Source organism: Saxophila tyrrhenica, assembly GCF_035928015.1.
Source record: "Saxophila tyrrhenica strain CCFEE 5935 chromosome Unknown scaffold_16, whole genome shotgun sequence".
NCBI lineage: Eukaryota > Fungi > Ascomycota > Dothideomycetes > Mycosphaerellales > Extremaceae > Saxophila > Saxophila tyrrhenica.
The window spans coordinates 289,232-315,634 of record NW_027041748.1 but is presented as its reverse complement, the minus strand read 5'-3'; the positions used below and the strand labels follow the sequence as shown (position 1 = coordinate 315,634).

General features: G+C 55.9%; 12 protein-coding genes across 12 annotated transcripts; 6 read left to right on the top strand and 6 right to left on the bottom strand.

Annotated features, from left to right (window-relative positions):
- Positions 1-387: 387 nt before the first annotated feature.
- LTR77_009027 (uncharacterized protein) lies at positions 388-1,952 on the top strand (the record flags this gene model as incomplete). Its single annotated transcript, XM_064806256.1, has 2 exons — positions 388-565; positions 622-1,952. The coding sequence occupies 2 exons, from the start codon at positions 388-390 to the stop codon at positions 1,950-1,952; spliced, it is 1,509 nt and encodes a 502-aa protein (XP_064655582.1).
- Positions 1,953-2,465: 513 nt separating this feature from the next.
- LTR77_009026 (uncharacterized protein) lies at positions 2,466-3,031 on the top strand (the record flags this gene model as incomplete). The annotated part of the gene is made up of 2 exons (XM_064806255.1): positions 2,466-2,520; positions 2,625-3,031. The coding sequence occupies 2 exons, from the start codon at positions 2,466-2,468 to the stop codon at positions 3,029-3,031; spliced, it is 462 nt and encodes a 153-aa protein (XP_064655581.1).
- Positions 3,032-3,366: 335 nt separating this feature from the next.
- On the bottom strand, positions 3,367-4,266 carry LTR77_009025 (uncharacterized protein; the record flags this gene model as incomplete). Its single annotated transcript, XM_064806254.1, has 2 exons — positions 3,367-3,805; positions 3,860-4,266. 2 exons carry the CDS (start codon positions 4,264-4,266, stop codon positions 3,367-3,369), a joined length of 846 nt encoding a protein of 281 aa, XP_064655580.1.
- A 475-nt stretch (positions 4,267-4,741) lies between these two features.
- Positions 4,742-5,480, bottom strand: LTR77_009024 (uncharacterized protein; the record flags this gene model as incomplete). Its single annotated transcript, XM_064806253.1, has 2 exons — positions 4,742-5,199; positions 5,255-5,480. 2 exons carry the CDS (start codon positions 5,478-5,480, stop codon positions 4,742-4,744), a joined length of 684 nt encoding a protein of 227 aa, XP_064655579.1.
- A 1,003-nt stretch (positions 5,481-6,483) lies between these two features.
- NMD3 (ribosome-binding protein) lies at positions 6,484-8,061 on the bottom strand (the record flags this gene model as incomplete). Its single annotated transcript, XM_064806252.1, has 1 exon — positions 6,484-8,061. One exon carries the CDS (start codon positions 8,059-8,061, stop codon positions 6,484-6,486), a length of 1,578 nt encoding a protein of 525 aa, XP_064655578.1.
- Positions 8,062-8,461: 400 nt separating this feature from the next.
- On the bottom strand, positions 8,462-9,986 carry ERG8 (phosphomevalonate kinase; the record flags this gene model as incomplete). Its single annotated transcript, XM_064806251.1, has 2 exons — positions 8,462-9,596; positions 9,721-9,986. 2 exons carry the CDS (start codon positions 9,984-9,986, stop codon positions 8,462-8,464), a joined length of 1,401 nt encoding a protein of 466 aa, XP_064655577.1.
- A 716-nt stretch (positions 9,987-10,702) lies between these two features.
- LTR77_009021 (uncharacterized protein) lies at positions 10,703-14,723 on the top strand (the record flags this gene model as incomplete). The annotated part of the gene is made up of 2 exons (XM_064806250.1): positions 10,703-10,738; positions 10,791-14,723. The coding sequence occupies 2 exons, from the start codon at positions 10,703-10,705 to the stop codon at positions 14,721-14,723; spliced, it is 3,969 nt and encodes a 1,322-aa protein (XP_064655576.1).
- A 626-nt stretch (positions 14,724-15,349) lies between these two features.
- Positions 15,350-17,075, bottom strand: LTR77_009020 (uncharacterized protein; the record flags this gene model as incomplete). Its single annotated transcript, XM_064806249.1, has 2 exons — positions 15,350-16,899; positions 16,958-17,075. 2 exons carry the CDS (start codon positions 17,073-17,075, stop codon positions 15,350-15,352), a joined length of 1,668 nt encoding a protein of 555 aa, XP_064655575.1.
- Positions 17,076-17,558: 483 nt separating this feature from the next.
- On the top strand, positions 17,559-18,583 carry LTR77_009019 (uncharacterized protein; the record flags this gene model as incomplete). Its single annotated transcript, XM_064806248.1, has 2 exons — positions 17,559-17,566; positions 17,743-18,583. 2 exons carry the CDS (start codon positions 17,559-17,561, stop codon positions 18,581-18,583), a joined length of 849 nt encoding a protein of 282 aa, XP_064655574.1.
- A 226-nt stretch (positions 18,584-18,809) lies between these two features.
- LTR77_009018 (uncharacterized protein) lies at positions 18,810-19,796 on the top strand (the record flags this gene model as incomplete). Its single annotated transcript, XM_064806247.1, has 2 exons — positions 18,810-19,016; positions 19,065-19,796. 2 exons carry the CDS (start codon positions 18,810-18,812, stop codon positions 19,794-19,796), a joined length of 939 nt encoding a protein of 312 aa, XP_064655573.1.
- Positions 19,797-20,173: 377 nt separating this feature from the next.
- Positions 20,174-20,795, bottom strand: LTR77_009017 (uncharacterized protein; the record flags this gene model as incomplete). The annotated part of the gene is made up of 3 exons (XM_064806246.1): positions 20,174-20,406; positions 20,465-20,672; positions 20,724-20,795. 3 exons carry the CDS (start codon positions 20,793-20,795, stop codon positions 20,174-20,176), a joined length of 513 nt encoding a protein of 170 aa, XP_064655572.1.
- A 2,369-nt stretch (positions 20,796-23,164) lies between these two features.
- Positions 23,165-26,161, top strand: LTR77_009016 (uncharacterized protein; the record flags this gene model as incomplete). Its single annotated transcript, XM_064806245.1, has 1 exon — positions 23,165-26,161. The coding sequence occupies one exon, from the start codon at positions 23,165-23,167 to the stop codon at positions 26,159-26,161; it is 2,997 nt and encodes a 998-aa protein (XP_064655571.1).
- Between the last annotated feature and the right edge of the window lie 242 nt (positions 26,162-26,403).

Sequence of the window (26,403 nt, the reverse complement as noted above, 5' to 3'; positions counted from 1 at the left end):
GAATGAACAAGGTAGGCTGTGAAGAGGTAGTGAAGATGCTGTGCTGACGGGAATGTAGAACGCTGTGATGTATGAAGACTCAAGAAAGAAGGAAGAGAAGAAAGTGAACAGAGAATCGAAGTGCTTCGACTGCTGCTCTGTGCCTGCCTTCTGAACGATCTTGTTGGGCCAATGGCGTGGTCTCTGTTCAGGCCGAGGCCATATGAAGCGTGGGAAAGGAAGGGACAACATCAAAGCCCGGATGGACTGCGAGTTGCATCCTTCTGGAGCCGTACCTACGGATCTTCTACTTCCAAATGCATGACTGAGCGCATCTAGATGTACCCAACACAGCGTACGCCAAACAGACCGCGTTGACCGCAGGTACATATTGGAAATACGTACAGCATGGCAGCGCCATTTGCTCGACGGTGCTTCGCGAAGCTCTTCCAGAGAAAGACACGAGGCGCCAGACAGGCGACTGGCTTGACAGCAGAAAAGGTCGCAACCAGGCCCGTCGAAGCTTCGGTGGGCATCAGACGATCTGTTTCAACGATCGACCTACGCGACTTCTTGACGTCTAGAGGTAGGTTACAAAGCCTTCGATAGAGCCGTCAGCCACTGACCGCAATCGCATTCCAGAGGTTCGTCCATCTCAACTGCGCCGTGTCTCGCGTCCGGAACGTTCAGCTCCTCTTCCGGAGCATAGAGTTGCCACCAAAAATCGCTTCCAGCTGGATCAAGCGGTCCCGAGGGAGCTGCAGCAAAGTCAGACTTCCACTGACCTTCAACACGTCTCGCGGTCCGATGAAGCTGGTTGTCTGCCATTCTGCGAAGACGTAGCGCAGCGCAATCTCAACTCACAAAGATTCAAGCCTCTGGAATTGAAAAGCCAAGCCGTTCAACCAGGACCGAGGACGTCTTCACTCAACCAAGGCTCGCCTTCGCCGTCGAAGCATGTGGTGTCCAGGCATGCGGCAGACCAGTCCGCTATCATGAGTGACCAGCGAGAAGCAATCTATAGTGGCCTTCACCATCTCGGTTCCTTGCACTCTCCGGCAAAGCCTGCTCGCATTCAGCCACAGACATCGCCCTACGAGCCTATAGGGGAGGTGTTCCTGCCTCCCTTACGACAAGATGGAAGGCGGCGCAGTCTGTCTCATAAGGCAAACATAGCCGACCTTCGTGTCGCCTCCGGGGCTCCTCCGCCGGGTGACGTGTGGCCATCGTTAAGACTACCACGTCCAGTCTCCGAGCCGTTCAGCTTCTGCCCTCATAGCGGCGTGAGGCTTGACAAACCGCTCCGTCCTACGCCAGTGGAGCACATCAGGCAGGATTCCGTATTGAGCGCGCCTCCAGCGGGCCGGCAGGAAAATCACCTTCCAAATGACAGCCTGGAGTATTCCGTTTACGCAGAAGCACGCCGATGGTCTGCTCCACAGTTCACAGAGAGCACCACCTGGTCCGAACAATGGCGTCCAGCCGTCACGCACGAGACCATCCGCCAGGACGTCCACGAGATCCGCGAAGAGCGTATCCAGAAGGAGATCCACCAGTACCATATCCATCGCAAGATCCAGCCGATCATCGATTATGAAATCTTGCCCGCCCGGCACATTGTCCATCTGGAGGGTGGCGGGTATGCTGAGGTTGCGCAAGGGGATCTTCCTGCCGGGACGCCGGATGCAGAGTGGTTTACCAAGGAGGTCAGGTCGCAGCTGGAGTCCGGCCTGCGAATGAGTTCGAACAGTGAGCTGGTGTCCATGTCGCGAGATACTTCTTGCGATGAGACTTCTGCTTCTGAGCAAGCTGCTCCATTCAGACGGGAGTCGTGGGCGCGTAGCACCACCATGAAGCCTGCGGTGTGGTCTGATAGCTCCGGATATCGGTATGCGTTCAAGTTCGATGGGTATGACGAGGCTTCAGGGCCTGGAAATGTGCTCTTTCATGGGGATCAGCCTTCGCCGCTCTGAGGTCGTTTTCAATGAGGGGGCGACAGATGTTGGAGTCGGCAGCGATTAGGCCGCGGCGAGTCGAGCGTGGTTCGCCTGTAGGAGGGTCAGTAAGTTAACTCAGACGTACATGTCCGGCGCTGCTCAACTGACACACTGCCAGGATCAGACTGAGATGTCTCACGCATCACTATGAGTAGACAAAGCGTGCAATGTGCTTGCTCCTGGAGGGCAAACGATCTTAGAGCTGTACCAGATTGAAGAAGCACTTGTATGAGGCTAGGCAGAGAAGAGGGAGTATCTTCCGATACATGTGATATTCAACGAAAAGCACATTCCTCAATGTGGAAGTCATTGAAAAAGCTCTTCCGCTCTTCCTCACCACACTCACAACAATCAGGTGAGCTTCCACTTTTCCAACTCCCTTTCCCCTACTAACTTCCTGCCGACCATCACCGCAACACAAAGAGTAAGTCACTACTCGGTCCATGAGCAACGCGCCCGCTGAGCGTCACTGACAGCAGCCCAGAAGCAATGGCAGGACAAGAGAACGAGAAGACGGTCACGGGCGAGAGAACGGGCAACACGAGTGAGTCATACTGCGATACCTGCCTCTTCTCGAAGACAACATCAAGCCTCTCTCAACTCATCACGACCTCCGAGAACCCCACTAACCCAAATCCTCCTCACCAGGCCCCGCCCACCCCCCACCAACCCCCTTCCTCGCCCCCCTCCGCCGCGTCGCCTCCGCCCTCGCCTCCCCCTTCATCTCCACCACAGACGCCAAGAAGCCCAAGCCCGCCCAGCCGAGCCACTGGAACGACGCTTCGCACCTCCCCGCTCTACTGAAAGTCTGGGACGCCGTGAAGAAGGAAGGGAAGACCAAAGACGAGAAAGTAGCGATGGATGAGACGGAGAAGAGGTTTTTGCCGGAGTATGGGGAGTTGGGGTATGGGGACGTTGTGATGGGGAGGGAGTGGGTGGAGTATGTGCTGAAAGAGGGAGGGAAGGGGTTAAGCGGTGGGAAGGGGAAGGGGATGAGTAGGACTGAGATGCTTGCTGTAGGGGCTGGAGATAGGATGAACTGGGGGCCGTACTAGTGGTGGCAGTGATGGCGATGTTGGGAGTAAGTCAAGAAGGCTGGAGACTTTCTTATACTCTTCTTGCTCCGCCTTACTGACAAGTTTGTTTAGATTCTCTTTCAGCATCCACGAGGACCACTGACGCCCGCCTGCATGGCATTCTCCACTCTGGCAGCAAACTTCGACTTCAGCTGAATCAAGGCCACCCTTCTTCGACTCATCGACATTTCTGAAATGGTGCTGACAGCAGCGGTACATTGGGGACGGGAGTTTGCATAGCGTCTCGATACCAACGAATAGTCATGTTCTTCATAAAAGCCTATCGTACAGTTCCCGTGCTTCCTCCACTCCCACTAATACTCCCACTGCGCCTGATACAATTTCATAACATCCGCCACCAAATCCTCCGCCGAATGCCCACCCTCACACATCTTCCACTCCCCACCATCCCTTACACACCTCACCTCACCATCCAACCGCACCGTGCAACTCTTCGACACATCAGCATTCTTCGTCCGGTTAAAACTTTCCCGCAGCATGTCCGTCGCAAAACGCCCTTCGTCCCTATCAATGCACGAGTTCAGCTTATCCATCGAGACGCTGTGTTCGAGCGCACAGTCCTCGACCAGAGTCTGCTTCGGGATATCGTCGTATTGGCGACTCATGCACATGGTGAAGCCGAGGTAGGTCTTGGGGTTCGGGTAGAGGTGGGCGGCGCAGAGCTCGATTATGTTGCCGAGACATTCTTCCGAGCCGTGTTGGCAGAGGACGCCGTCGTCGTCGGCGGTGTTGCTTGGGTGTGGCGTTAGTAGGGGATGGTTTGATGGGGGAAGGGGGGAGACGTACGTTCCGATGTAGGAGAGTTTGAAGTCGACTTTGTCCGAGATATTCTGCATCGCGGGCAAGATCATGTCGTGGAGACAGTCCTTTGCGTCGGGGCATTTGCTCATGATGTGTGCTTCCAGCGGGACTCTGGCTGGATAATGCCAGACTTCGCCGTCGTCCGTCAAGGAGTCGGTCACGACCACGCCGAAGCAGAAGACCATAAACATGGTAACTAGGAATGTCGTCCCGATCATGATGCGTTTGTTCCACTTCCCAGATGTTGATTTGGACCAGGCTTTGAAGTATCGCCTCTGCGCTTCGCGGACCTGCTGCTGGAGCTCTTGGAGGGTCGGCTCCTGCTCTGGCGCTTCCTGCGGTTGCTCTTCGAGGAGCGGTTGCTTCTCCATGTCGACGGTTGTGTTCGCCATTTTTGATTGTGTTGGGTGGAAGTGGAAGGCACGTAGAGTAGAGTTGAGAGCGAGGTGTTGGTTGGAGTGGCGCCTTGCCCTCGTTGTGGCAAATGACGACTGCTTCCATTCTGAGACTAGCTTACGGAAACAGCCGTCCTACTGCTAGACCTCACATCTACACCTACACTTCCGTAGCAAATCACGAATATGAGTCTTCTCTCCGTTCAATGTGCACCCGGAAAGGCTATAGCACTCCCATTGGTAGACTATCGTGGTCTGTGAGAGTCTTACCCTGTGGGCCGATGTCAACGGCACCTGCTTGACCCTCTCGAACACCATATCCAAACGCCAGACTCCAACAGCAAAATCATTCCTTCTCATACGGTCCTTTCCCGTCCATCCTCGCCCTCTTCTTCAAATGAAAACCCAACCGCAACACCCCCTTCCAAACGCCAAAAAACAATCCAACCCACCACCTGCTCGAGATCTACCCTCAGTCAATCACGATCGCGTTCTCCATGGCCTGCAACCTCAAGCAGATCTCCACATCCTTCATCAGCTTCGGTAACCGCTTCATCCACTTGATGGCACGACCTGAACGGCGCAGCGCTGGCCAAAGGATCTCTCTGTGGAACTTGCTCTTATCCTCAATGCGCTTCAGATTCTCCTTCATGTCCTCCAAGGCGTCCTTCTCCTCCTCGAGCTTCTTCAGCGCCGTCTTCATATGTCCATGCCATTCGAGCTTGTGTCTGGTGAGGACGTGTCCCAGCGTGCCTTCAGCGACGACATTGAGTGCGCTGTCCGCCAAGCGTCCGCTCAGGCGCGGGTGGGGCTTCACGCTCTCGGAGAGCTCCCTGGACATGTTGGCGTATGTTTCGAGGAGGTGTGCTGTCTCATTTCCTTTAACGACTAACTCTCCCAGGTTCGCAAGGAAGATCATCTCCACGGGTTCTAGACTTTCGTTAGTTTATCGCTTCAATTGAGGGAGGGAAGGATGTATGCGTACCTTCGACTTCGATAGCTTCGTCTGTGGCCACGGAAAACCTATCTTGAGCACGCTCCTGGGTTGCCGGCTCTTCGTCTTCTTCTTTGAGATGCTCTTCCTCTACTGGCTCATCCTCGACTTCGAAATGTCCATCGTCCGGCTGTTGCTCGTAAGGCTCACTTCCGAGGAACAGTCCTTCGCGGTGACAGTCTTCCATTTCCTCCTCCACAGCATAGTATGCAGCCATGTCGAAGTACCGTAAGCTGTTTCCGATGGTCTGTTCCAGTCAGCTTTCGTCAACGGTAATTCTCACACCCAAGAACGAAGTGTTAACGCTTACTCGGATTGATATCTGTCCTGACTGGCGGTCGGTCGTGGTGAGGAGAACTGCCGTCGTGCTGGAATGAAAGCTGGACGGTTGTGCAGTGGAATGGAGTAGTTGTTGTGAGCAAAGGTTGGGAGTAGATGAATGGAAGATGCTGTGATGTGGTGATAGATGAGAAGGTAGATGTTGTGTCGAAAGGAAAGAAAGGAAACGTGGGTTGACACGAAGATATAGACAGACAGTGTGAAAGGTCGTCAGGCCAACTCCGACGTGCCTTCACTCAGCTCTTTCACCTGCTCATCACGTTGTGTTCAGTGAGTGCCGTCTCACTTTCACCTACCTTTCACCTGGCGGACAGTAAAGCTCGTTTGGCCGTGAAAGCACATCACATGCCGGAGGAAATGTGAAGCCTGCGCTGGCGATCTGGTGAAGCCATGATGGCAGGACGAAACGTTGTCACCTTTCACTGCGGAAGTGAAGGCCGTGTTGACAATCCGGTGAAGCTGTGGTGACAAGACCTGGTGTGAAGAGAAGGCCCTGTGAACAGAAAAAAGGATAAGCAAGTCATTCCTGTGGCGCGGAAGGCAGCAGAGTTGTAGCATTCATCATTCGTCCTAGCAACCTCATCATTTCGTTCACCTGCTGTTCCTTCAGATCGGCAGGCTTCCACCGCTCGACCGAGCCTGGCATAATACGTCGGTCCTCCCACCCTCCCCGACCGCGTTGCTCCTTCCAAATCTCGTAGCGCAGCCGGGCTGAGCCGGCAGGATGACACCGCTGTACCCATGAGCACTCATACGTACAGCAAAGGGCATCGAACTGCCTCCGGTCGATGGTTCACCAACCTGCGGCAGCATATTGCGGATGAAAGTGCAATCGGCGCCGTCTGCTCCTCGCCGGCACCAGAGTGAGGGCGATCGACATCTCAGTCCTCCTCCACCATCTCCCCATCCCCCAACCCCACCTCCTCCATCTCATCAATCAACTGCTCCATCGGAATCTCCAACCCCTCCTCCTCCTCCCCATCCGTCTCCATCTCCGTATCCATCGCCACATGCCTCTCCCCCTTATCTGCATTCCGATACAAACTCAACCCCTGCCGCAACTCCGGATCCGCCTCCAGATCGCGCAGGAACTGCTCATAATCCACCTCATCCCTTGCCTCGTCCTGCTTGCGCGGCTTCATCTCGCTCTCCTCGCGCGCCATGCGCTTGAGCTTCCAGTTGCGCGATTTGCCCTTTTTGCGCGCGGGATAGTGTTTCTTGACGAGGATGACGTCCGGGATGGTGCCGCCGTATTGCTTGCTGGATTCGATGGCTTCGAAGTGTTCGTTGTTGAATTGCGTGCCGGTCAGGTGGTAGCCCATTACGCTGTCGCCTGCGTGAAGGATGCTGCCGAGGTGCGTGCGGACGTTGTAGGAGGTATCGCTTTTCCCGAAGTCAGACGCGCGCATGACGGTCACGTCGGAGAGCAGGAACCGCCCCTTCTGCGGACCGATGGGTTCGATGTCCATGACGACGAACTCGACGAGGTCCTTGACATCCGCGATCGGAGCGAAGGGCGTGCGCCAGTAGATGGGCGTGCTGAGGTCGGCGATCTGCAGCGTGTTGGGGTCGAGGAGGTTGACGGCGGTGCCAATGCGGTAGCAGAGGACGAGCGGGGAGATGTTGCCGATCTGGCGCGCGAGTTTGAGGGGCAACGCGACGAGGTCGTCTTTGCAGATGGGGACGAGCTCGCAGGAAAAGGTGAATTTGTAGGATTTGCTCGAGGTGTGGATGTCCATGGAGATGAGCTCTTGGCTCTTTTTCGTCTTGACGGGGGAGACGGAGGAGAGGAAGTCGACGAATTTTTCGGCGTGGTTTCGTTGGGAGAAGAAGAAGTCGATGCCGTTGTTTACTTCCTTGATGTTGATCGTCTCTCTGTGCGCACCTTGCTTCAGGATGAGCTGCTCCAGGTACAAGAACGTCCGCTTGTGAGGCACTTTCTGCCGCACCTGCACCACCGCTCGCCAGGTGTTGTGTGTATAGCTCTTCGCGCAGTCCGGACACTGCTTGAACTGCTGCACAAACTCGACCTCGAACGTCTGTTGCAGTACCGTACCCTCAAACGCTTCCTGCTGCACCGTGATCTTAAGCTTTATCCGCCTCGAATGTGGCTCTGTCCAGATGAAGCTCGCATCGATGATTCGGCTCTTGTGTAGTCCCCTCAATTTTCTTAAACACAGCGCAAGCAGCTCTCTTGACTCTAGTGTAGCGACGACCCACTGACTGGGCGGCGAGAGCCATCTGTCGCAGTCTCTGCACATTAGAAGCACGCCATCCTTCTCGATGCCTGCTGTGATGTCGACTGTAAGCTTTAGACAGTCGCTGCAAAGTGCGCCGGCCGCTTGTGTGCCGTCAATCGGTGCGCCGCAGTTGTAACAGAGGATCGTGGGTGCCGTTGATTCACGGAGCTGGTGGGAAGGGAAGGCCACGCCGTTCGACTCGTCTATTTCCATCGACATGGTGGGCGAGACCGTTCACGAAGTGGTGTTGCTGTGTTGGCGAGAGTTGAACAGGACGGGATGGAAAGGCTCAACGGCCTGATGCCAGTTGGGGTAAAGTCAACACTAGGTGCGAAAGCAAGTTCGCCACGCAGATGTGTCACAAGCAAAGTTGCAGCTTGCTTGCAAATTCAACGATGATGTGTTTTGAGGCTCGAGTCATGCTCGTATCGATATCGGCAGTACCCGCGCAACGCGCTTCGGAATTCACGTGATCAAGTTGATCATTATCATGTTGCTCGTTTCCAGCTATTACATAAAGCTGCCATTGGTGACTTCCACATCCCAGCACCCTTTGCCTCGTCTTTCGTAGGTCCCCACCCCAAACGCCAAACTTTTGCTCCCATCCCAGGAAAACCGCTCACTTCATAACCATCCCCGCATAATCCCCCCACCGCTCCATCCGCACCCCCTCCATCTCCTCCCTCACCCCAAGGATCGTCACCTTCCCCCCACCTTCCTCACCCTTGAACTCCCAGTTCTTAAGCAGCTTCTCCAGCTCCGCGACCGTCTCCGCCTTGTCTTCGATCAGGAGCGAGATGGCGTCGTAGCCCCCCGCGCCGGGCACGACGCCGCCGACTACACCTTGCACGGCTTCGCAGGCATCGAGTAACTCCGTCTGAGCGGGTGGTTCGATAGGCACACCGCTCTTCTGGCTCATTGCTCGGATGCCGCGGCGGATGCGGGTGAAGCACGTCCGTAATCTCTCCAGTCCGAAGATTTGCGACTCAGCCAGCGCCTTCATCTCCTTTGCCAGACTCTCGTTCGCTTCGTGGAGGTCGGACCAGATGGCGTCCGCTTCCTCGGGATTTTCCTTCCGCCATGCGAGGACCTTCTTCACCATGCCTGGGGTCTGGCTTCCGCAGCTGACGTCACACATGACTAGTCGGAGGCCTTTGGGGACTTTGACGGCGTCACGGTGGATTTCTGTGTCCCAGGCTGCTTCGCTCGAGCTGTTTTCGGTTGTCTCGTTGATGAGGTGCTTGAGTGCATTGGCGAAATCTTCTGCTCCTGGGTCTGCTGATGATGCGAGGATGTCGGGCGAGAACCGACGGTACAGGCAGCTGCCGTAGACTGCGCTGGCGACGTCGAAGCCAGAGCCTACTTTGCCTTGGGCTGCACAGTGAGCTGCTTGTGCAAGGTTGTGGAGGCGGCGTCTGGAAGTCTCCGTTGATAAGTCGAAGTGCTCCTTCGGGAGGTAGTATGAGAGCACGGCTGCTGTGAAAGATGTGACGAGCGCTGCTGATGAGCCTAGGCCTGTCTTGTGTGCTTTTGACAGAGGGACGCCGAAGTTGTGGAAGCGTTGCTTTGGCGCGGTGTCTCCATTCGTATGGCCACTGGGAAGTTCATCCGGAGTCGAGTAGTAGTCATTGTCTGCCAGGATTGTGATTGAAGCGGGTGTGATTTGCGGGCTCCACACTGCAGCGATGTAGCTGAGGGCATATCCCAAGGCGGTCTCAATGAAAATGTTGCGGTTAAGGCTAAGGTCTGCGTCGCTGTATGAGCATGATCGTGTAAGTATGTGGTCGGTATATATACATACATCAAACTGAAGTTCTTGGTCGTGTTGCGAGACCAAGATTGAAAGAGAGATCAGAGAGACGATGAGACTGCACTTACACTCGCAACTGCGTGACACTCATCCCACCTCCCCTGCCCACCAGTCGATAGCCATACTCCCAAACGGCATCCTCAAACTGCGGCGAAGTCACCACAACCTCATTCAACACCACACCATTAGTCGTCGGGATCGGCTGCGCAACAACATGGATCCTCGCATCCAGCCCAAACACAAGGCCGGTATAGGCTCTATCAAGCACCAGGTAGCCGCCCGCCAGCAGGACCTTGCCCGGTGCAGAGACGGCTACCGCATCGCGAAGGACCATTGGAAAGTCCACGGACGAGGGATTTAGTGGTGTCGAATGAGAGAGTGGACCGAGTCGGCCGACTGTTTGGCTTTCGCGGGATCTCTTCGTGGAGATGGAGGTGAGGTTCGAGAAGTCGGGCGGTGTTAACGTCCCGTGCCCGGTTCCTGGGAGGGCTGAGAGCAGATGATCATGCGCTCGTGAGAAGACGGAGGCTAGCGGGGGACTGCCGGCTGGCTTTGGGAGCGAAGGGAGGTGATTTTATGCGCTCTCTGCGCAGGATTTCGCATGTGAAGGGGCGACAAGTCTCAAATGGGTCTCAAGGTGTATGGATAGGAGCAAGCATTGTTTTTGGAGGCTAGATGGATTGAAAGAGTGGCTTTGGAAGAGGAGTTGGAGCCAGGACCGAACACGGGGGCTAACGACTAGCGGCCGAGGTGCATCCGGACGATTCTCTTCGAGTCACGACAGCGCCAAAGTTAATGACACGCCCTTCTTACGCACCTCGCTCCCTCTCCCTGCTGAGGCACTCCTTAATTCAGGCCACCTTGACCCAAGCCTGACCTCTTCTTCTCCCATTCTCTTCATCCACCACCAATACCGCGACCTTTCTCGTGCTGGACTACACCTTAGCACATAATCGCCACCCTCACGACGGAACCACCTTGACTAATATCAACCACCTCATACCTCTTTTCTAATCAACTGCGCGTTTGTTTGGCGGCTTGAGTCGTCAAATGAACCTGCATCCTCGCTACTTTCACATCATCCAGGTGTGCACTACCGCCCATTCGAAGGTATACACCCCTTGCTGACAGCCCCCAGTCTCACCCTTCGCGACTGAAGGGTTCCTCCATCACCTGGATGCCTTACGTGAAGTCCACGGTCCACATCTCGCGTATCGCAGGCACCGCCCTCAAAACCTTCACCCACGGCTACGCCCAGACCGTCACCGCGCTCGCCGCGCAGAACCACAACTCCTCGACCCCCCTCGCGGACACCTTAGTTGGTCGCTTCCGCAAGACCGAGAAGAGCAAGGTCGGAAACGTCTATCAGAATGTCGAGTCCGCACGGCAGGCGAGCACAACAGCCGGCGCGTCTTCCGGCGCCAGGCCTGAGACGAGCAGTGGCCAGGACGCGGGCTTAGACAAGTACTTTGTCGCGTGGCAGAAGCACCAGCGACAGCCGACCAAGGATTGGCAGCAGTTCCAGTTCGCGCGCACGATCGAATGGCAGCCTCCGAGTGTTGTGCCGGCGAATGGCAAGGAGCATACGGCGGCTGCTACGGCGGAGGAGGTGCACGACAAGAAGAACCAGGATCTGGCTGCGCCGCTTCTGAAGCGCTCGTACACCACAAGCGCGCTGGACAACTTCGGGAAAGCATTCATCTATGACGAGGCTGCGGAAGCTGCAGCGTTGGAGCAGGTCAATGATGCGATTGCGGGGGAGATTCAGAGGTCAAAGGACGATGCTGAGGATGCGGTTGTGCTCAAGGCGCAGAGCGCGTCATCAGTCTCGGATCAGACTGCGCCAACCTCAGACCGGCAGTCAATTGAGAGCCCGGCTACGAGTTTCACAGCGACAGACAGCTTCTCTACCGCGACACCAGAAGTCGAAGCATACGCGCAAGAGCTTGAGCAGCTCGTGGAGAATGGCCGATACCACGATATTCCTGGTGCTTTCCAGGCCATGCTCCGCGCTGGAGTGCAGAAGCCAGCACCATCCGCGTACCGCGCGCTTCTTACGTCGGCCGTGGAGCTCACCCATGGCAAGCACCAGAGGGTACCAAAGGCGCTGGAAGTCTACTCGGACATGCTCAGGAGAAAGGTGGTGCCGGACATTGCAACTTTTGGCATTCTCATCAATACTTTGGCGCAGCGGGCTAAGGAGGCAACGGCGATGCGGAAGGGTCTAGAGGAGAAGCTGACAAGATATGGTGGACTGGAAGCGCCAGGCAGGTTCATGTTCGGCTCCACCCAGTCTGAGCACACCATGCTTCTGGAAGACTCTTCGCTCTCAATCGCGATGAGGATCTTCGACCGCGTGGCGTCGATGAAGTCTCAGGAGGCCTTGCCTAGCGCGGCATGCGCTTCTTTGATCAGCGCCTGTGCCGAGCAAGGCCGTTTGGACGATATGGCCCGAGTCTACGAGCACATGGAGTCGAAGTCGCTAGAGCCGCATTCGAGCATCTTCCCACCAATGATCACCGCCTTCGGCCAGATTGGCGACCTCAAGCGAGCGGTCGAGGCATACGACGGATACAAGGAGCTGGCCATTGCGCACAACGCCGGGACGAACACGATTGTGCGTGTCGACAACCAAATCTACGCCTCACTCATTATGGCCTACGGCTCAGCGGGCAGATTGAAGGGCGGCTTGAAGTTCTTGGCGAGTGTCCAAGCAGACTTGACCGACGCTGCAGAGGTGGAGGATCTCCGGGAGATTGTGGCTTTGCAAGCATTGCTGCCCCTAGCGCTTAAGGATCAGACACTCCGCAACGCTTTCGATTTGACGCTTTCGCTTACTGGACGTGCACTGCACTCGGCCCTTGCGACTATCTGCAACACCGCAGCCGACAGGAACCTACTGGACGTCAGCGTGAAGGCTTTCGACATGCTTGCTGCTCAGACTCAGGACCTAGCTCTGCCAGCCACTGCCATGCTCGCGATGAACATTCGCAACGGCAATGTCGAGGCCGCCGAGCCATACTGGAGAGTCTTGGAGACGGCACCGGCCACAATCGCTTTTGTCGAGCCCACGACCATGCGCACAATCGCGTTGATTGGCATCGGACAAGCAGAGCGCGGCTTGAGACACAGCCGCAGGATGTTTGGTCGCATTCGAGACGCGCAGGTGGAGAGCAAGCAAAGTGAAGCTGTCGAGCAGATCGACGAGGCAATTGAGCTCATTGGCAACTTCATGCTCAGAAGTCAGGCTGTGCAGTCACCTTCGATCAGCGTCGAGCTTCTGAGGATGATGACTGAGAACGGTGCGCTAGTTGCGCCAATTGCGGACCACATTGTTGCACGACTCGGAGCAGATCAGATTGCTCGCTTGGCACCGGCAGACTTGGAGTTCTTGACACGGGTGCAAGGTGGCATGATCCTGGACAGTGCTTCAATGGCCGACATTGCTGGCCCTGCTAGATTTGGCTGCCTCTTGGAGAACATTGTCTCGCACTCTGTCATGCCGTCTGCCGAGACTGATACGCTCATCGAAAGGACGCTGATCAACATTGACCGCTCCGATCTGTCGAGGCTCTGGAACAACTACCGATACCCTTCCACCCCGGCCAGCTTCGCAGCGACAGCACTCTCCCCTGTCGCTCCGTACCAGCCTCCAACGCCTTTCCTACACGGTCAGCAAGCGTTCGATGAGTCGTACGATCCATACGCGCACCGCACCGATGTCAAGGGCTCCAACGCGATCAACGAGCTGCTCGAGCGCCCCCAAGGTCGCCGCACGCAGGAGGCCCTGACGAAGTTCCGCAACATGCGCCGTGTTGGCCGTGTACCTCGCATGTTCACCTACGGGAAGCTGATTGAGACTGCGGCTAAGGAGCACAACCTTGCGCTCTCGCATGAGATCCTTGAGCTAGCGAAGCAGGACGTTCCCTTCGACGCTCGTTACCGCGTTGTCCGGTTCGGCTGGCAGCAGATTCTCGACCACATGGTTGCTGGCTGCTTGACCATCGGCCGCCGCGACTTGGCTGCTCGCTACCACCAGGATCTCGTCGACATGGGCATGGCGCCTTCCGCGAACACCTTCGGCCTCTACATCACGACTCTCAAGGAGAACACCAAGACCTTCGACGAGGCCTCCGAAGCCGTCAAGATCTTTCTCCGCGCGAAGAGCGAGGGCGTGGAGCCCTCCTCCTTCCTCTACAACGCCCTCATCGGCAAGCTCGGCAAAGCGCGCCGCATCGACGACTGCCTCTTCTACTTCGCCGAAATGCGCAACCTCGGCATCCGCCCCACCTCCGTCACCTACGGCACCATCGTCAACGCCCTCGTGCGCGTGTCCGACGAGAAGTTCGCCGAGGAGATCTTCGAGGAAATGGAGTCCTGCTCCAACTACAAGCCCCGCCCTGCCCCGTACCACAGTCTGATGCAGTTCTTCCTCAGCACCAAGCGCGACCGCGGCAAGGTCCTCGCGTACTACGAGCGCATGCGCAGCAAGGGCATCGCGCCGACCGTGCACACCTTCAAACTCCTAATCGACACGCACGCCACCCTCGAAACCATCAACATGGACGCCGCCGAAGCCGTGCTGACCGAAATGCGCGCCTCCGGCATCGAGCCCGAAGCCGTGCACTACGCCTCTCTGATCCACGCGAAGGGGTGCGTACAACACGACATCCCCGCCGCCCGCGCCCTCTTCGACTCCGTCCTCTCCGCCGCCAAAATCCGCCCGCAACCCTGTCTTTACCAAGCCTTGTTCGAATCTCTCAACGCCAACCACCTGGTCCCCGAATCTGACGCCCTTCTTGCGGACATGGCTTCGCGCGGGGTGGAGATGACTCCTTACATCGCCAATGCTCTCATCCACGGCTGGACTTTGGAGCGGAACGTGGAGAAGGCTCAGCAAGCTTTCGAACGCGTCCCTGTGGGACGGAGAGAGCCGAGTACGTATGAAGCGATGGTGCGGGCGTATTTGGCGGGTGAGCAGAGGGAGAGCGCCAAGGGGGTTGTGAGGGAGGCGCTTGGAAGGGGGTATCCTGCGGCTGTGGCGGGGAAGATCGCTGAGCTTGTGCGTTGAGCACCGAAGACGACGGTGAGGTGCGGGGGAAGGGGCAGGTTTTCTTTTTGTCACGGCTGGAGGGTGTGGTGAGATTGCTGCGACGGCTACGGTTAAGATTTCACGGCCGTCTCTGTCTTGTCTTGTTTTGGGAGGGATGGGAATGGGCATGGGCATCAGCGAGGGCGTTTCTGGCGTTTCATCACCTCCGTCGTGGAAGAACACGGCGTCGCTGGCTTGGAAGGCGTTTTCGACATGACAGGAAAAGCACATTAGCCATGGCGGCTTTGCTTCGCATGGGAAGGGACGATGTGTGGGAGGATGTTTTGACACTTGTACTACTATAGGATACCCCCAATCTCCGCTCGGCTGGACTCGCTGCTGCCGCTACTAGCTGTTAGAACAGGTAGATGGTGCGTCGTGGTGGTCTGGGTTTTCATTGCAAATGAACGTCAACCACAAACTTTCACCCTTCGTTCCCCTCTGCTTGTCTCAATATCAATATGGCACAACAGTGATTCAACAGCGTCCTCGGTGAAGCATGCTGACTATCAGATATATCGTCTTTGCTGTATAGATATGTATGTACATCACCGTCCTGTACAATCTCGCCACCACCATCCTATCCCCCCCCCAAGCCATCCCCCTCACATCGGCCGCGCATCAAACTGCCTCTCCGCATAATACCGATACACCCTCGCCGTCTTCACTCTTAACCCCTTCCCCTTCCAAATAAAGAACCCAGCAAAACTCAACACCACAATCCCAATCGCGCCGATCGTGTTAAACACATTCGCCACCCCCACCGCGGCCACCCACGCCGGCATGGCGAAGACGAAAATCGTACTAAAGAGGTTGCGCACGAAAGTCAGCGCCGTGAGCGCGTCGCCAACGATCTCGTTGTAGGCGTCTAGCAGGTAGGTGAGGGCGAGGGACTGCAGGGGCGCGGAGCCGAAGTTGCACAGCCCGTAGGCGACGGCGACTTGGGGCCAGGGCATGCCGCGATCGAGGGCGTAGCCGAACCAGAAGGCGCCGGCGACCTGGAAGGGGACGAAGGGGAGGAAGACGTAGAATCTCATCTCCGGTTCATACACCCCGTTATTGCGCTTGGAGAGGTAGAGGGCAATGCGGTCGGAGACGGGGCCGCAGACGAGGGAGCCGAGGGTGTTGCCGACGAAGGGAGCGAGGCTCATGAGGCCGATTTGCGAGGCGGAGAAGCTGTAGGGGGGGTCGAGCATGTAGAGGCTGAGTGCTGCGGTCATGACGGTATTCCAGGCTAGGAGGACGGCGTAGCAGAGGGAGCAGAAGAGCACGCCTGGTATTGTGCCGAGGATCATGAATGGTTGGTAGGAGTGCCGGAGGAAGTGTGACCAGTTCCCGGGAGAGGTCGTGAGGAGCGACAGCTTCTGCCAGTAGGTCTTGCGTGGGATGGCAGGGTTGACTTGGATGGTGCTGAGCTTGCGTGTCGTCTCTTCGTTCGAACCGGCTTCTGCATCTGGAGACGCTCCGCCGTATGTTGGATCTTTGCTGTCCTTGTCATCGGTTGGTCCAGAGCCTTGCTTTGGTTGAGATTCGGAGACGACGCTTCCCTGTCTTCCCTCCAGAGTCCCGACATGCATGAACTTGGTCTCTTCAAACCCGAAGACGAACATGATAAGCTGGACGGCAAAGAAGATCGCGCACCACCACCACACCCACCTCCAACCTTGATCCACGGTGATGAAGCCAGCGGCGACAACAGCAAGATTGCCACCCATGTTCAGGACCCAGATGTAGATCGAGTTCATTAGGCCACGCTGGTGCACGAAGTACATGTCCGCAATCGTCATCTGAATCAGAACCTCACAGAGCGCTCCCAACCAGCACTGGAGTGCGTTGACGCCCCACCAGTCACCGGCTGTCTGCGTCTTGGCCGCCCAGATTGAGATTGCGAACTGGGCCAGACTGCTGAAGACGTATACCGGTCTTGATCCGTATTTCAGTGCGAAGGGGATGAGCATTGGCGCTCCCAGAGCAAGCGTGGCACATCCAATGGCGTAGGTGTTCGTCAAGGTGGACGGGGAGAAGTTGAGTTCAGTGCCCATTGGGCCCCATGTTGGCGAAGTCGCGTTGACGAAGGCGTAGACCATCATGGCGTAGAACGAAGCCAGGAAGTAGTTGATGCCCTTCTGCCATTTTGACCAGTTCAGAGGGTCGTCTGATGGGGTGTGTTAGCGTCAACGACTGTGTTGTACATGGTCTGAAGCAATACTGACTCGGATTGTCAGTTGGACGCGGCTGGAGAATAATCTCTGAGTCTTTTGTATCTCTATCGAGTAGCTGTTGTAGCTTGACCGTGCCCGGAGGCCAGTCTGGGTCATAGTAGTCGTCCATTGCTCAATGTGTATAATACGTCCTTACCGCACCCGTCCGCTACGAGATCTTATTAATCGAAAGGAAAGAGAGAGATGGTCGAAAGATCAGAAGTAAGAAAACGAACACTCGATGTACGTATGCGCATCGCCAAACCTTGCCTGCCTTTCTGGTCAACTGGTAGCTCGAGCTGCCGCTGAGCATTGCCTATCTCCGCCTGCACGCAGACGTAACAGCTCTGATCTCAAGCCATTGCACATGCTTGAGATCGGTGCTGCAGGGGTTCAGGTCCCTGTCAAGCCTGCGTTACACCCCTCCGCGTGTCTGGGTGTCCAAGGCGCCGAGTTGATAAGGCTGGCTGAGAAGAAGACGTTGACAAGATGAAAAGCCTGACAAAAGCAAGTCTTTCAATACAGAGGTATGCTGGTGATAGGCGACTGCCTCACTTAGGAAGGTATCGTCAACCCGCAGCTCGAAGATAAGGATTGAAGGACCGATTGTGCGATGACAAGGTAAGTTGGGGTACAGCTCCGAACTATATGCCCCTCGTTCGCCGATGCAGGCATTGGGTGAGGTATCAGCTTGAGGCGCTGCTGTGGGCGATGGACCAAGAAGGAAGGAAGGAGGTTGAGAAGAAGTCGAAGTGAAGTGGCGGTGCATGTGACAGCGCTTAGTCACGTTCACGCAGATCATCCATCTTCCTCCATAACATCTTCCTCCAGAGACTCTCACAACACGCAGACAGCAGCAGCATGTCGAGCCACGCGGAGGAGGAAGACTACGAGGAGGTGCCCCTGGTATCACGGCGGTACTTTGGCGCTGGCCTGAAGCGCAAGCGCGTGGAGTTCGTACCCTCCTCGTCCCATGAAGCAGCAACCAGAAGCTTACCAGCGACACCCTCTGCATCAGCTGCCGACAGATATCTGTCGATCGTCTTCAACAAGTCTACACCGGGGTCTGAGCGATCCGCATCTGCGCCGCCCAAGGAAGGCGAATCGAATACGCCGGTCGATGAAGGAGGGAGGATAGGCCCAAGTGAGGACCCGCCCTCTGGCAGGAAACAACCAACGTGCGAGATATGCCACCGTGCGATCACGGATCAGGACTCATCAGCCGTTCATGAGAGCAGCATCGCCCATCAGATCTGCTTACAGCACTCACACCCTCCGTCGCACCTAGATCGAGCGCGCAAAGGCCTCGCAGTGCTGGAAAATCACGGCTGGGATCCAGATAGTAGGAAAGGGCTCGGAGCGCAAGGGGCTGGCATACTCTATCCGATCAAAGCGAAGGAGAATCCGCAAAAGGCTGGGCTGGGGTTAGATCTGAGGAAGCAGCCCGCTCGGGTTGAGAAGGCGGCAACGCTTGACGCTGGTAAGGTGCGGCTTCAGGAGAGGGAGGGTAAGAAGAAGGCGGCTAAGCTGCGTGAGGCTTTTTACCGGAACGATGATATGGAGAAGTACTTGGGTGCTGAAGGGGAGATGAATGCCAACCTGGATCTGGCTGCTTTCAAGCGCGCACGACGGAGATGAGCGGAGGAGATAGTTCATCTTAGCATGCAAGTCTGGGATGTACCTGCATGATACCGGCAATTTTGCCTCAGTATACTATGCCCTGATTTTCGTGTCTCTTCTGTGTTTCCTGTCTCTTGCCACATGTGAAAGCCCGTGCGCTCCAGCTTTGAACCTCACTTTACTTCCAAGTCAGACAGACTTCAACCCGTCCTTCGACTTTTCGTTCCAAACAACAACAGAGACAATGGACGTCGCCGCCTTCGCAAAAGATCATGTCCCTCAAATCACAGCCGTCGTTGCCCTTGTCTCGTACGGGATAGCGAGGAACAAGTTTACGCCCGGCGGGCTCGTTGCTGGAGTTCTGGTGTCAATCATACACATGCTGCATCCGTGGCCGGTCTTCTTCTGGCTCTTAACCGTGTTTGTATTTCTCGGGACGCTGGTGACCAAGGTAAGTACCATCCCTCAGAACAACAAATGCTCTCGCTAACAATTCAAGGTCGGCCACGCAGCAAAATCCCACCTCACCCAATCCTCCACCGGCGGATCCGGCGGCGAAGCCTCCCGCAGCGCTGCACAAGTCTTCGCCAACTCTGGCTTCGCTTGCATACTGGTCGGACTGCACCTCTACCTGCTCGCCAGCACGCCGTTCATCTCCTCCAACCTGCCGATTGCCCCCGGTCCGCACGCCCCAAGGCTGCAGAAACTGCTTCCCATCGGCATCATCGCCCAGTACGCTGCTGTGGCCGCAGATACGTTCAGTTCTGAGCTAGGGATCCTGGCGCAGAGCGAGCCTTTCCTGATCACAGCGCCCTGGAAGCGGGTGCCGAAGGGCACGAACGGGGGCGTCACTGTTGAAGGCCTCATCTACGGAGGTCTCGGCAGCTTACTCTTAACGCTTGTTGCGATCCTGTATCTCTACGGCTATGCACCAGGGATTGCGATGAACGAGAAGACTGCCGGCATGCTCGTGTTCATCGGACTGATGGGAAGCGTCATCGACTCGCTTCTGGGCGCTCTGGTGCAGGCTACGGTGACAGATAGGAAAAGCGGTAAGGTCGTGGAAGGGCCAGGAGGGCAGAGAGTGAAGGTGGCGGAGGGAGGAGGGAGACTGCAGATAGGGAGTGATCTGTTGACGAACAATGGCGTGAATTTTGTTATGGCCGCGTTGACAAGCATGCTTGCAATGGGAGTTGCGCATGTACTGGGCTTTGAGCTTAGCTCTAGATGATATAGCCGCATAATCAACATGTCTGGAATGTGAGTGCTTCGACGCGATCTCAAGACCTAGATGGATTCCCAGTCGTTCTTATGTGTCCCGATCGCAGCCTTGCAACCGAGCTTTTAACGTTCAATTAACGCAATGGGAATGTAGACAGGAGGCGAAGGTGTGGGAAGAAGCAGTTTCGACTGTGCACAATCAATTGCTCATTTCTCCTGATGCAGACGCAGAAACATGTTCAGCCTGGGGTATTCGCATTTCTCCAGAGTAATCCATCTTCAAATGAAACTCATAGCCATAGCACCTCGCTGCCGCTGAGATCCGAGTCTGCCTGAACGCCGTAAACTCTCATGCCAGAACCGAGCAGACCTATGCGCTGTCCTAGCTTAGAAGTACGCGCGGTCGATGCCGAGCATCTCATCCATCAGCCGGCCCGCCTCGTTGGGCGCCTCGACCTCCTCACGCTTGACTCCGTCCGTGTCCTCTTCTGCGACTGGTGTGGCTTCCGTCGGCTTCGGCGTGGTGTCGACTGGCTTCAGGGCGGTGTTCTTCGGCTTGGGTGTGACTGCCTTCTTTGGCTTCTTGTTGAGATTTGCGGTCTCGGTGTCGTCGCCTTCGTCTAGAAGCACGTTTCGTTAGTACACGTTGTCAGAGGAGGGGAGGGTGATATAGTTTACCTGCGGCCTTGCGCTTCTTCGGAGTCGCATCCTTCTTCTTCGGTGTCGTCGTAGTCGTAGCGGCCCCATTGCTGCCCTTGTCTGCCGCTGTGGTGGCACCGCCCTCGTTACCCGCTCCGAGAAGCTTCGTGCGGACGATGGCCCACTGGTCGCGAGCGTACTTGGAGGTGGACATGCCGGCGATGTCCTTGACTTCCTCCCAGTCGATCTAGACAGCGTAAGCTGGGGTAGGAGTGAAGCCAGAGTAGGAGATACTGACTGTGCCCTTCATGACCGTGACGACTGCCTTCAGCAGCTTGAGGTTGTTCTCCGTGAGGTTGACTGATGCCATGGTGGATGTTTGCTATTGAATAGGTCTGTCAGAGTTGTTTGAAGGTAGATTATTTGTTGAAAGTTGGCTGTTCGACTGGCTGACTATGTGTTGAAAGAGGAAGAGTCCGTGAAGGTTGGAAGTGGCATTAAAAGAACACTCTTGAAAGGTCACGACTTCACTTCATCTCCAAGTGATGTGGCTGCAGAACAGCCAGTGAGCCCAATTTTGGTGAGATCCCATACAAACCCAGCTCACTGTTCAGTTCATCACGTGCCATCGTATGCTCTCCGTTCTCCGCGAAGAGCTAGGCCACCGTATTGGCTGATACGCCGTTGTGGAAGAGCTTGTGTCTCGGAGAACCCCTGAAATGCTTGCAGATGGATGCAATGCGCCCTCACTGAAATTCTTCTCCGGCGTACAGAATGCCCATATCATAGCTGCTATGCTGATGTCGAGGAGCTCCGGGTCGTGGAGAGGAGTTGATGCTCGCTGGTGGGTGCCATGTGCGCTCGCTGGTGCTCTTCTCCGGTCTGCGAAGTGCCCGCATTGTGCCTGCTGTGCCTTCTGGAAGAGCTTCGCATCCAGGAGATGCATCAATTCGCTTACTGGCGTGTGCGATATATTCGCTCGCCGGTGCTCTTCTCCGACATGCAAAGTGCCCATAGCATGCCTGCTGTACAGTTGTGGAAGAGAGTCGTGTCCAGGAGAAGCCTAGATATGCTTGCTGCCAGAGGCGTCTTGTTCCTCGTCGGTGCTGCTCTCCTAAAAACCAAGGGCTTGCATCGAGCGTGACACGACGTCTTGAAACGCCTTCGTGTCTTGCAGAAGCTTTGGTTTTACTTGATGATGTGTGTCTCATTCCCCATCACTGCTGTCCTTCAAGGAAGCCAAGGTGGTCGCGTGGATTGTGCTGCGCCATCCCGAGTTGGCCTTGCTTGCGGGAGAGGCATGTATGTATTCGCCTGGGCTGTGCGCATCCTCTCCATGATTACTTCTGCCTTGCCATTCCTGCCATTCTGAATGCCGCCGGTGACAGCAGGCGGCTTGCTACGCGCGTAGGACCGCTCGCAGGCGACTTGTGTATGGAGGCACTGAAACGCGGTGGGCGAAGGGTCTTTGGCGGGGTCATGGCGGCGGTGAAGGAAGGATGGTTAAGTATTTTCACCTGTCGTCAAAATTCTCTTCGCGTGGGGCTTCACCTGGGAATGACCTGAAACTGGCACGCAGTGGGAAGACCAAGTATTCGGTGAAGAGATTGATATCATTGCAAAAGCTACGTACAGACACTCGAGGAGGCGCATGACCGCGACAGGTATCCAAATATCCAACCATCGGCCCTCGCATCTTTTCAATACCATCATGTCGAAAGATCCTGTCAGCCTTCCGACACTGCCTTCCCAAGCCAAGCAGGCCGAAGCCGAACCTGATCGGGACGAGATCATTGCCAGCCCGGGGCACGAAGCCAGTGCGGGCGTAGAAGCGGCATCACTCTGCGGCAGCGCGGATCAACTCATCAGCCAGGGTGGTATTTGTGGCTCATGTAGAGAACACAGTTGCGGATGTTTACTATAGAATAGATTCCATGAAGTAACTAATGGTGTGGTTAGCAGTGCGTCGAAGTGTAGGGGTGGTTTTGGGAAACTCACAATCGCTGAAGAAGAAAGGTTGGGAAGCGGTGCGAGGTCAGGTTAAGTATTGCAAAATTTCGCGGCAGCGCTAGTGGCGCGGGCCGTGGTATGGATGCTACGCCAAATGCGCACTTCTGAGGCCGGGCTCCCCTTCGCTCGACTCGACTTCGTCGTTGAACACTGGTGAGTGAGAACATCCTGCTTTCAATGTTCGTGGTGATGTTTTTGGCCAGGAAGGATCTTGTGAGATGCTTTGCTTGAGGTCCTCAAATCATCATAATGCGTCTTCCGTAGTTCAACGGACAGCCTAAGTGAGATGTCATGGTCGTGCACTGTTTGAACAGTTCACAAGGGCGCCAGCCACATTGATACTGGGAGAGATATTTAGGCAGGTCATACCATCGACTCGATCATTATGCCTCCGAAATAGGAGCGATGCCTGGTTGAGTTCAACAGCATGCAATCGGCGGCGCTCCCCAATCTCCCCGTAGGTGACAAGCTGTACTGAGGAAGGACGACCTTCACGGTATGGTCGGACTGTAGTGCCTCTGTTCCCTGCGTATCGTCTACTTCGCGGCAGGCTAATCTTCTGGCACTTCACTGTGGTGCCAACTTCTGCGATGAAGATATCTCTGCTACAGATAGCGAGGCAGGTGCGACCGATGAGCTTGTCCTAACCTCGCGTCGTCCTGGCTTCCGTGCCTGCGACTTTGTTCTCCTCCACGTTGCGAGACTGATGCGCGTAACAACTCAGTCGAGATGGACGCCGTTTACCCGACGCCCGGATACGGCAATGGTCACCAGCAATTCGGCCACGACGGCCACCCCTCCTTGTCAGGTATGATGGGATACAGCGACTTTGATGGAGGTCACCAACCAGAATCGCCGTCCGGCAGTACTCCTCCAGCTACCATGACTGATAGTGAGCTCGACGATGACGATCTCACTCCCCTGGAGTACGCGCGGAACCACGGCCTCACGCGAGACTACACCCGGAACTACGTGCAAGAAGCCATGGACTGCCTTCCCCCCACCCCAGAGAGCATGCATTCCGACATGATGCATCCTTCTATCGAACTCGATAGTACGGATATCAGCCCAGATACACTGGGTGAGAAGCTGGTCCTCGAGACATGGGACGTCGATAGAGAGACCGTCAAATTCCTCACCTCGGTCATGGCTCTGGCTGCCGACCAGCCTAACATGTGCGTTGAGGAGCTGGATGATTGTCTACTCTCTCGGTCTCTGAAGATCGAAGAAGCCGTGCTGTCGAGGGATCCGGAACTGGAGTTGAGGCAGCTGAAGCGGCATAATGCTATTAGCCTCCCGGCGGAAGCAGCGGCATTTGTTCGAACAACCACGGAAGATGAGCAGCAGCCCCTCTGGACCACAGCTGAGCTCGCTCTACCACACAAAATGGATTGCAAGGTCGCACAGGAGAGACTGGATATCGGCAGGGACGTCATCAGCTATCTCGAGGATGTGCTGAGCTTGTCGGAATCTCAGGACGTGGACTTCTCTGATCCTGATTCTCAACGGGTGACTTTGCGGTCTCCTACGTCGCAGATCAGAGCTGACCATCTCCAGCCTGCTGTTGTCAGACACCTGACTCCTCCTTTACTTCCGCTCCAGCCTCCACCAACTGTGCAGGGGATCTCAGCGCACGCGGCTGAGCTTGACCTGACGTCTTCGCCGGAAGATCTCATTGCTGCGGAAGCCGAGGCTCTGGAGAAGCAGATGGCTGAGCGAGATCGTCTCTCTCCACCAAAGTCTGGACATACGCCTACGGACGAGCTACGAGACAGCGATCTTCTGGCAGGATATCGCCCGTCATCGACGACCTTGTCTTGGGGTTCGCCATCCCCAGGCCGGCGTAAAAGACTTGAAGATCTCAGGCCCGAAGTTCCTTTACTGCCAGTCGCCGATGAACGTCCTGCAAAGCGGCCAAAGACGGTATCCTTTTCTGATGAACTGCTCGCCATCATTCCCGACAAGATCCTCGATGAGCCCGCTCTGAGCATGGACGAGCTCGAGCAGGATTCAGATCAGTTCATGGTTGACGTCTTAGCGCCTTTCGCCGAATCTGGTATCAAGCAAGTCAACAATGAGCAGCTAGTCGAGTCGGACACCACCTTGCGAGTGCCGGTGCCTGGGGTGGACGCCGTGGAGCTGTATCGGCCGTGGCAAGATCTTCGTGCTGAAAGGTCCACACCAGAACTACCTACCAGCCAGAAAGCATTCATGTCGTTGATGAAGAACGACTACTGCCGGACTCAGCAGAGATGGGCTGGGGTTTCAAAGCTCGAGCAGACACTGCCTTGGACAGCATTCCCATCCATCCTTGCCAAGGTTCCAGAGGAAGAGTTTGATGACGGTTCGTTTGCAAGATACATGTCAGGGCTCTCGCTGGATGACACGATCAATGTTGACGAGTTGATCTGGTATCAACCTCTGGATGAGGAGTCGGACGACGAGCTTGACAAACTGGAGCCTCTTGCGTTTGAGAGCGACGAAACCCTCAACGCACCGGATGCTCTAATAGAGCCCTGTCTAGAAAACCGGTTTGGCAACGACGAGGCTTACACAAATTTGCCAGCACCTGCGCCACTAGTCACCACAGCCCGCGGCGGCTTGGATATGGCAGCATTGCTGAGGAAGCGCAAGCAGAAGCTCGAGACAGCCGGCAACCGTAAGAATAAATTCCAATCGCCGGACCAACACCACGCACCTCAAAGGGCAGCCCCGGATGCTCAAGTCCCAACATTCGGTGGCCTGTCCGGCTTCATCAGGTTGCATGGGGACATCGATTTGAACAAGCAACCAGCAGTGGCAGAGCTGCCAGAACCGGTACAACAAAAACAGCAACCTGCACCTCAAGCGGTGATGGTACAGACACACCCTGCCGATGCTAATCATGCCTTTCTCAAATGCCCTGCTCCGGAGGTATTGCCAGTCAAGCACGCAGCATCCCTCATCATATCATCCGCGATGCTCACGAGACGCGACCTCACCCGCTCATTTCAAGCAGCCCTACCAAAGGTAGATCTGATCGAACGGATATCTACATCTCCCGCCAGCGGGACAGGATCGCATGCTGCCGCCGATCCTTTCGAGGCTGACATCACCATCTCACCAAGCATTGGCGTCCTCACCACGACACTGCAGAAGCTGAAGCAGAAAGCTCTGCCTGGACAGACGGCATTCTTCGGCGTCAAAGAGCGGATCGTCTCGGTCTCTGCTCGTTATCCAAGACTCGTTGTTCTCGTGAGCGAGGGGCAGCAGTCATCGAACGAGATTGCGGCCAACGGCATGTCCGCAAATCTCGACGAGCGAGACTGCGAAGCTTTGTCAGACTTGTACGGCCTATCCACACAACTGGACACCGAGATCGAGGTCGTCTATGTGCCGGGCGGCGAAACCAAACTTGCAAACTGGCTTGCTGCGCTGCTTTCTCGCAATCTGCAAGCAAAGCAGACCACTCAGCTGCTGCAAGATGAGACGATGTGGGAGCGTTTTCTGCGGACGACTGGGATGAACGCATTCGCTGCTCAAGCTGTGCTGGCGAAGTTGAACCCAGACAAGGGGGTGGAAGGCTCGTCTGGTGTTGGCGAGCCGAAGCCGTATGTTCACGGCCTTGCTGCCTTTGTGCAGATGATGGCGGACCAACGTCTCGAGATCCTTGGGACTGTGGTCAACAGTAAAGGCATACTTCAACGGGTCAACGGCGTGCTGGAAGGGCCTTGGAAGGTTGCGTAAGACGAAGGGTTGATGAGGGATACATGGCTGTCATTTGTCGCATACTTGCTACTCACTTTGCTCATTTGATCGTCATCTAGCTTCGAGTCAATGGACGATGGATATAAGGGACTGCCGCGAATATCCAGCTACTTGACGCGCAATGCTCCCTGTGCCAATGCATAGACCCACCGTTTCAGCGTCATGCGTCTTCTTATACCGACTCTCCAGATACAATCGAGTTACCAAGAAGTCTTGCGCCG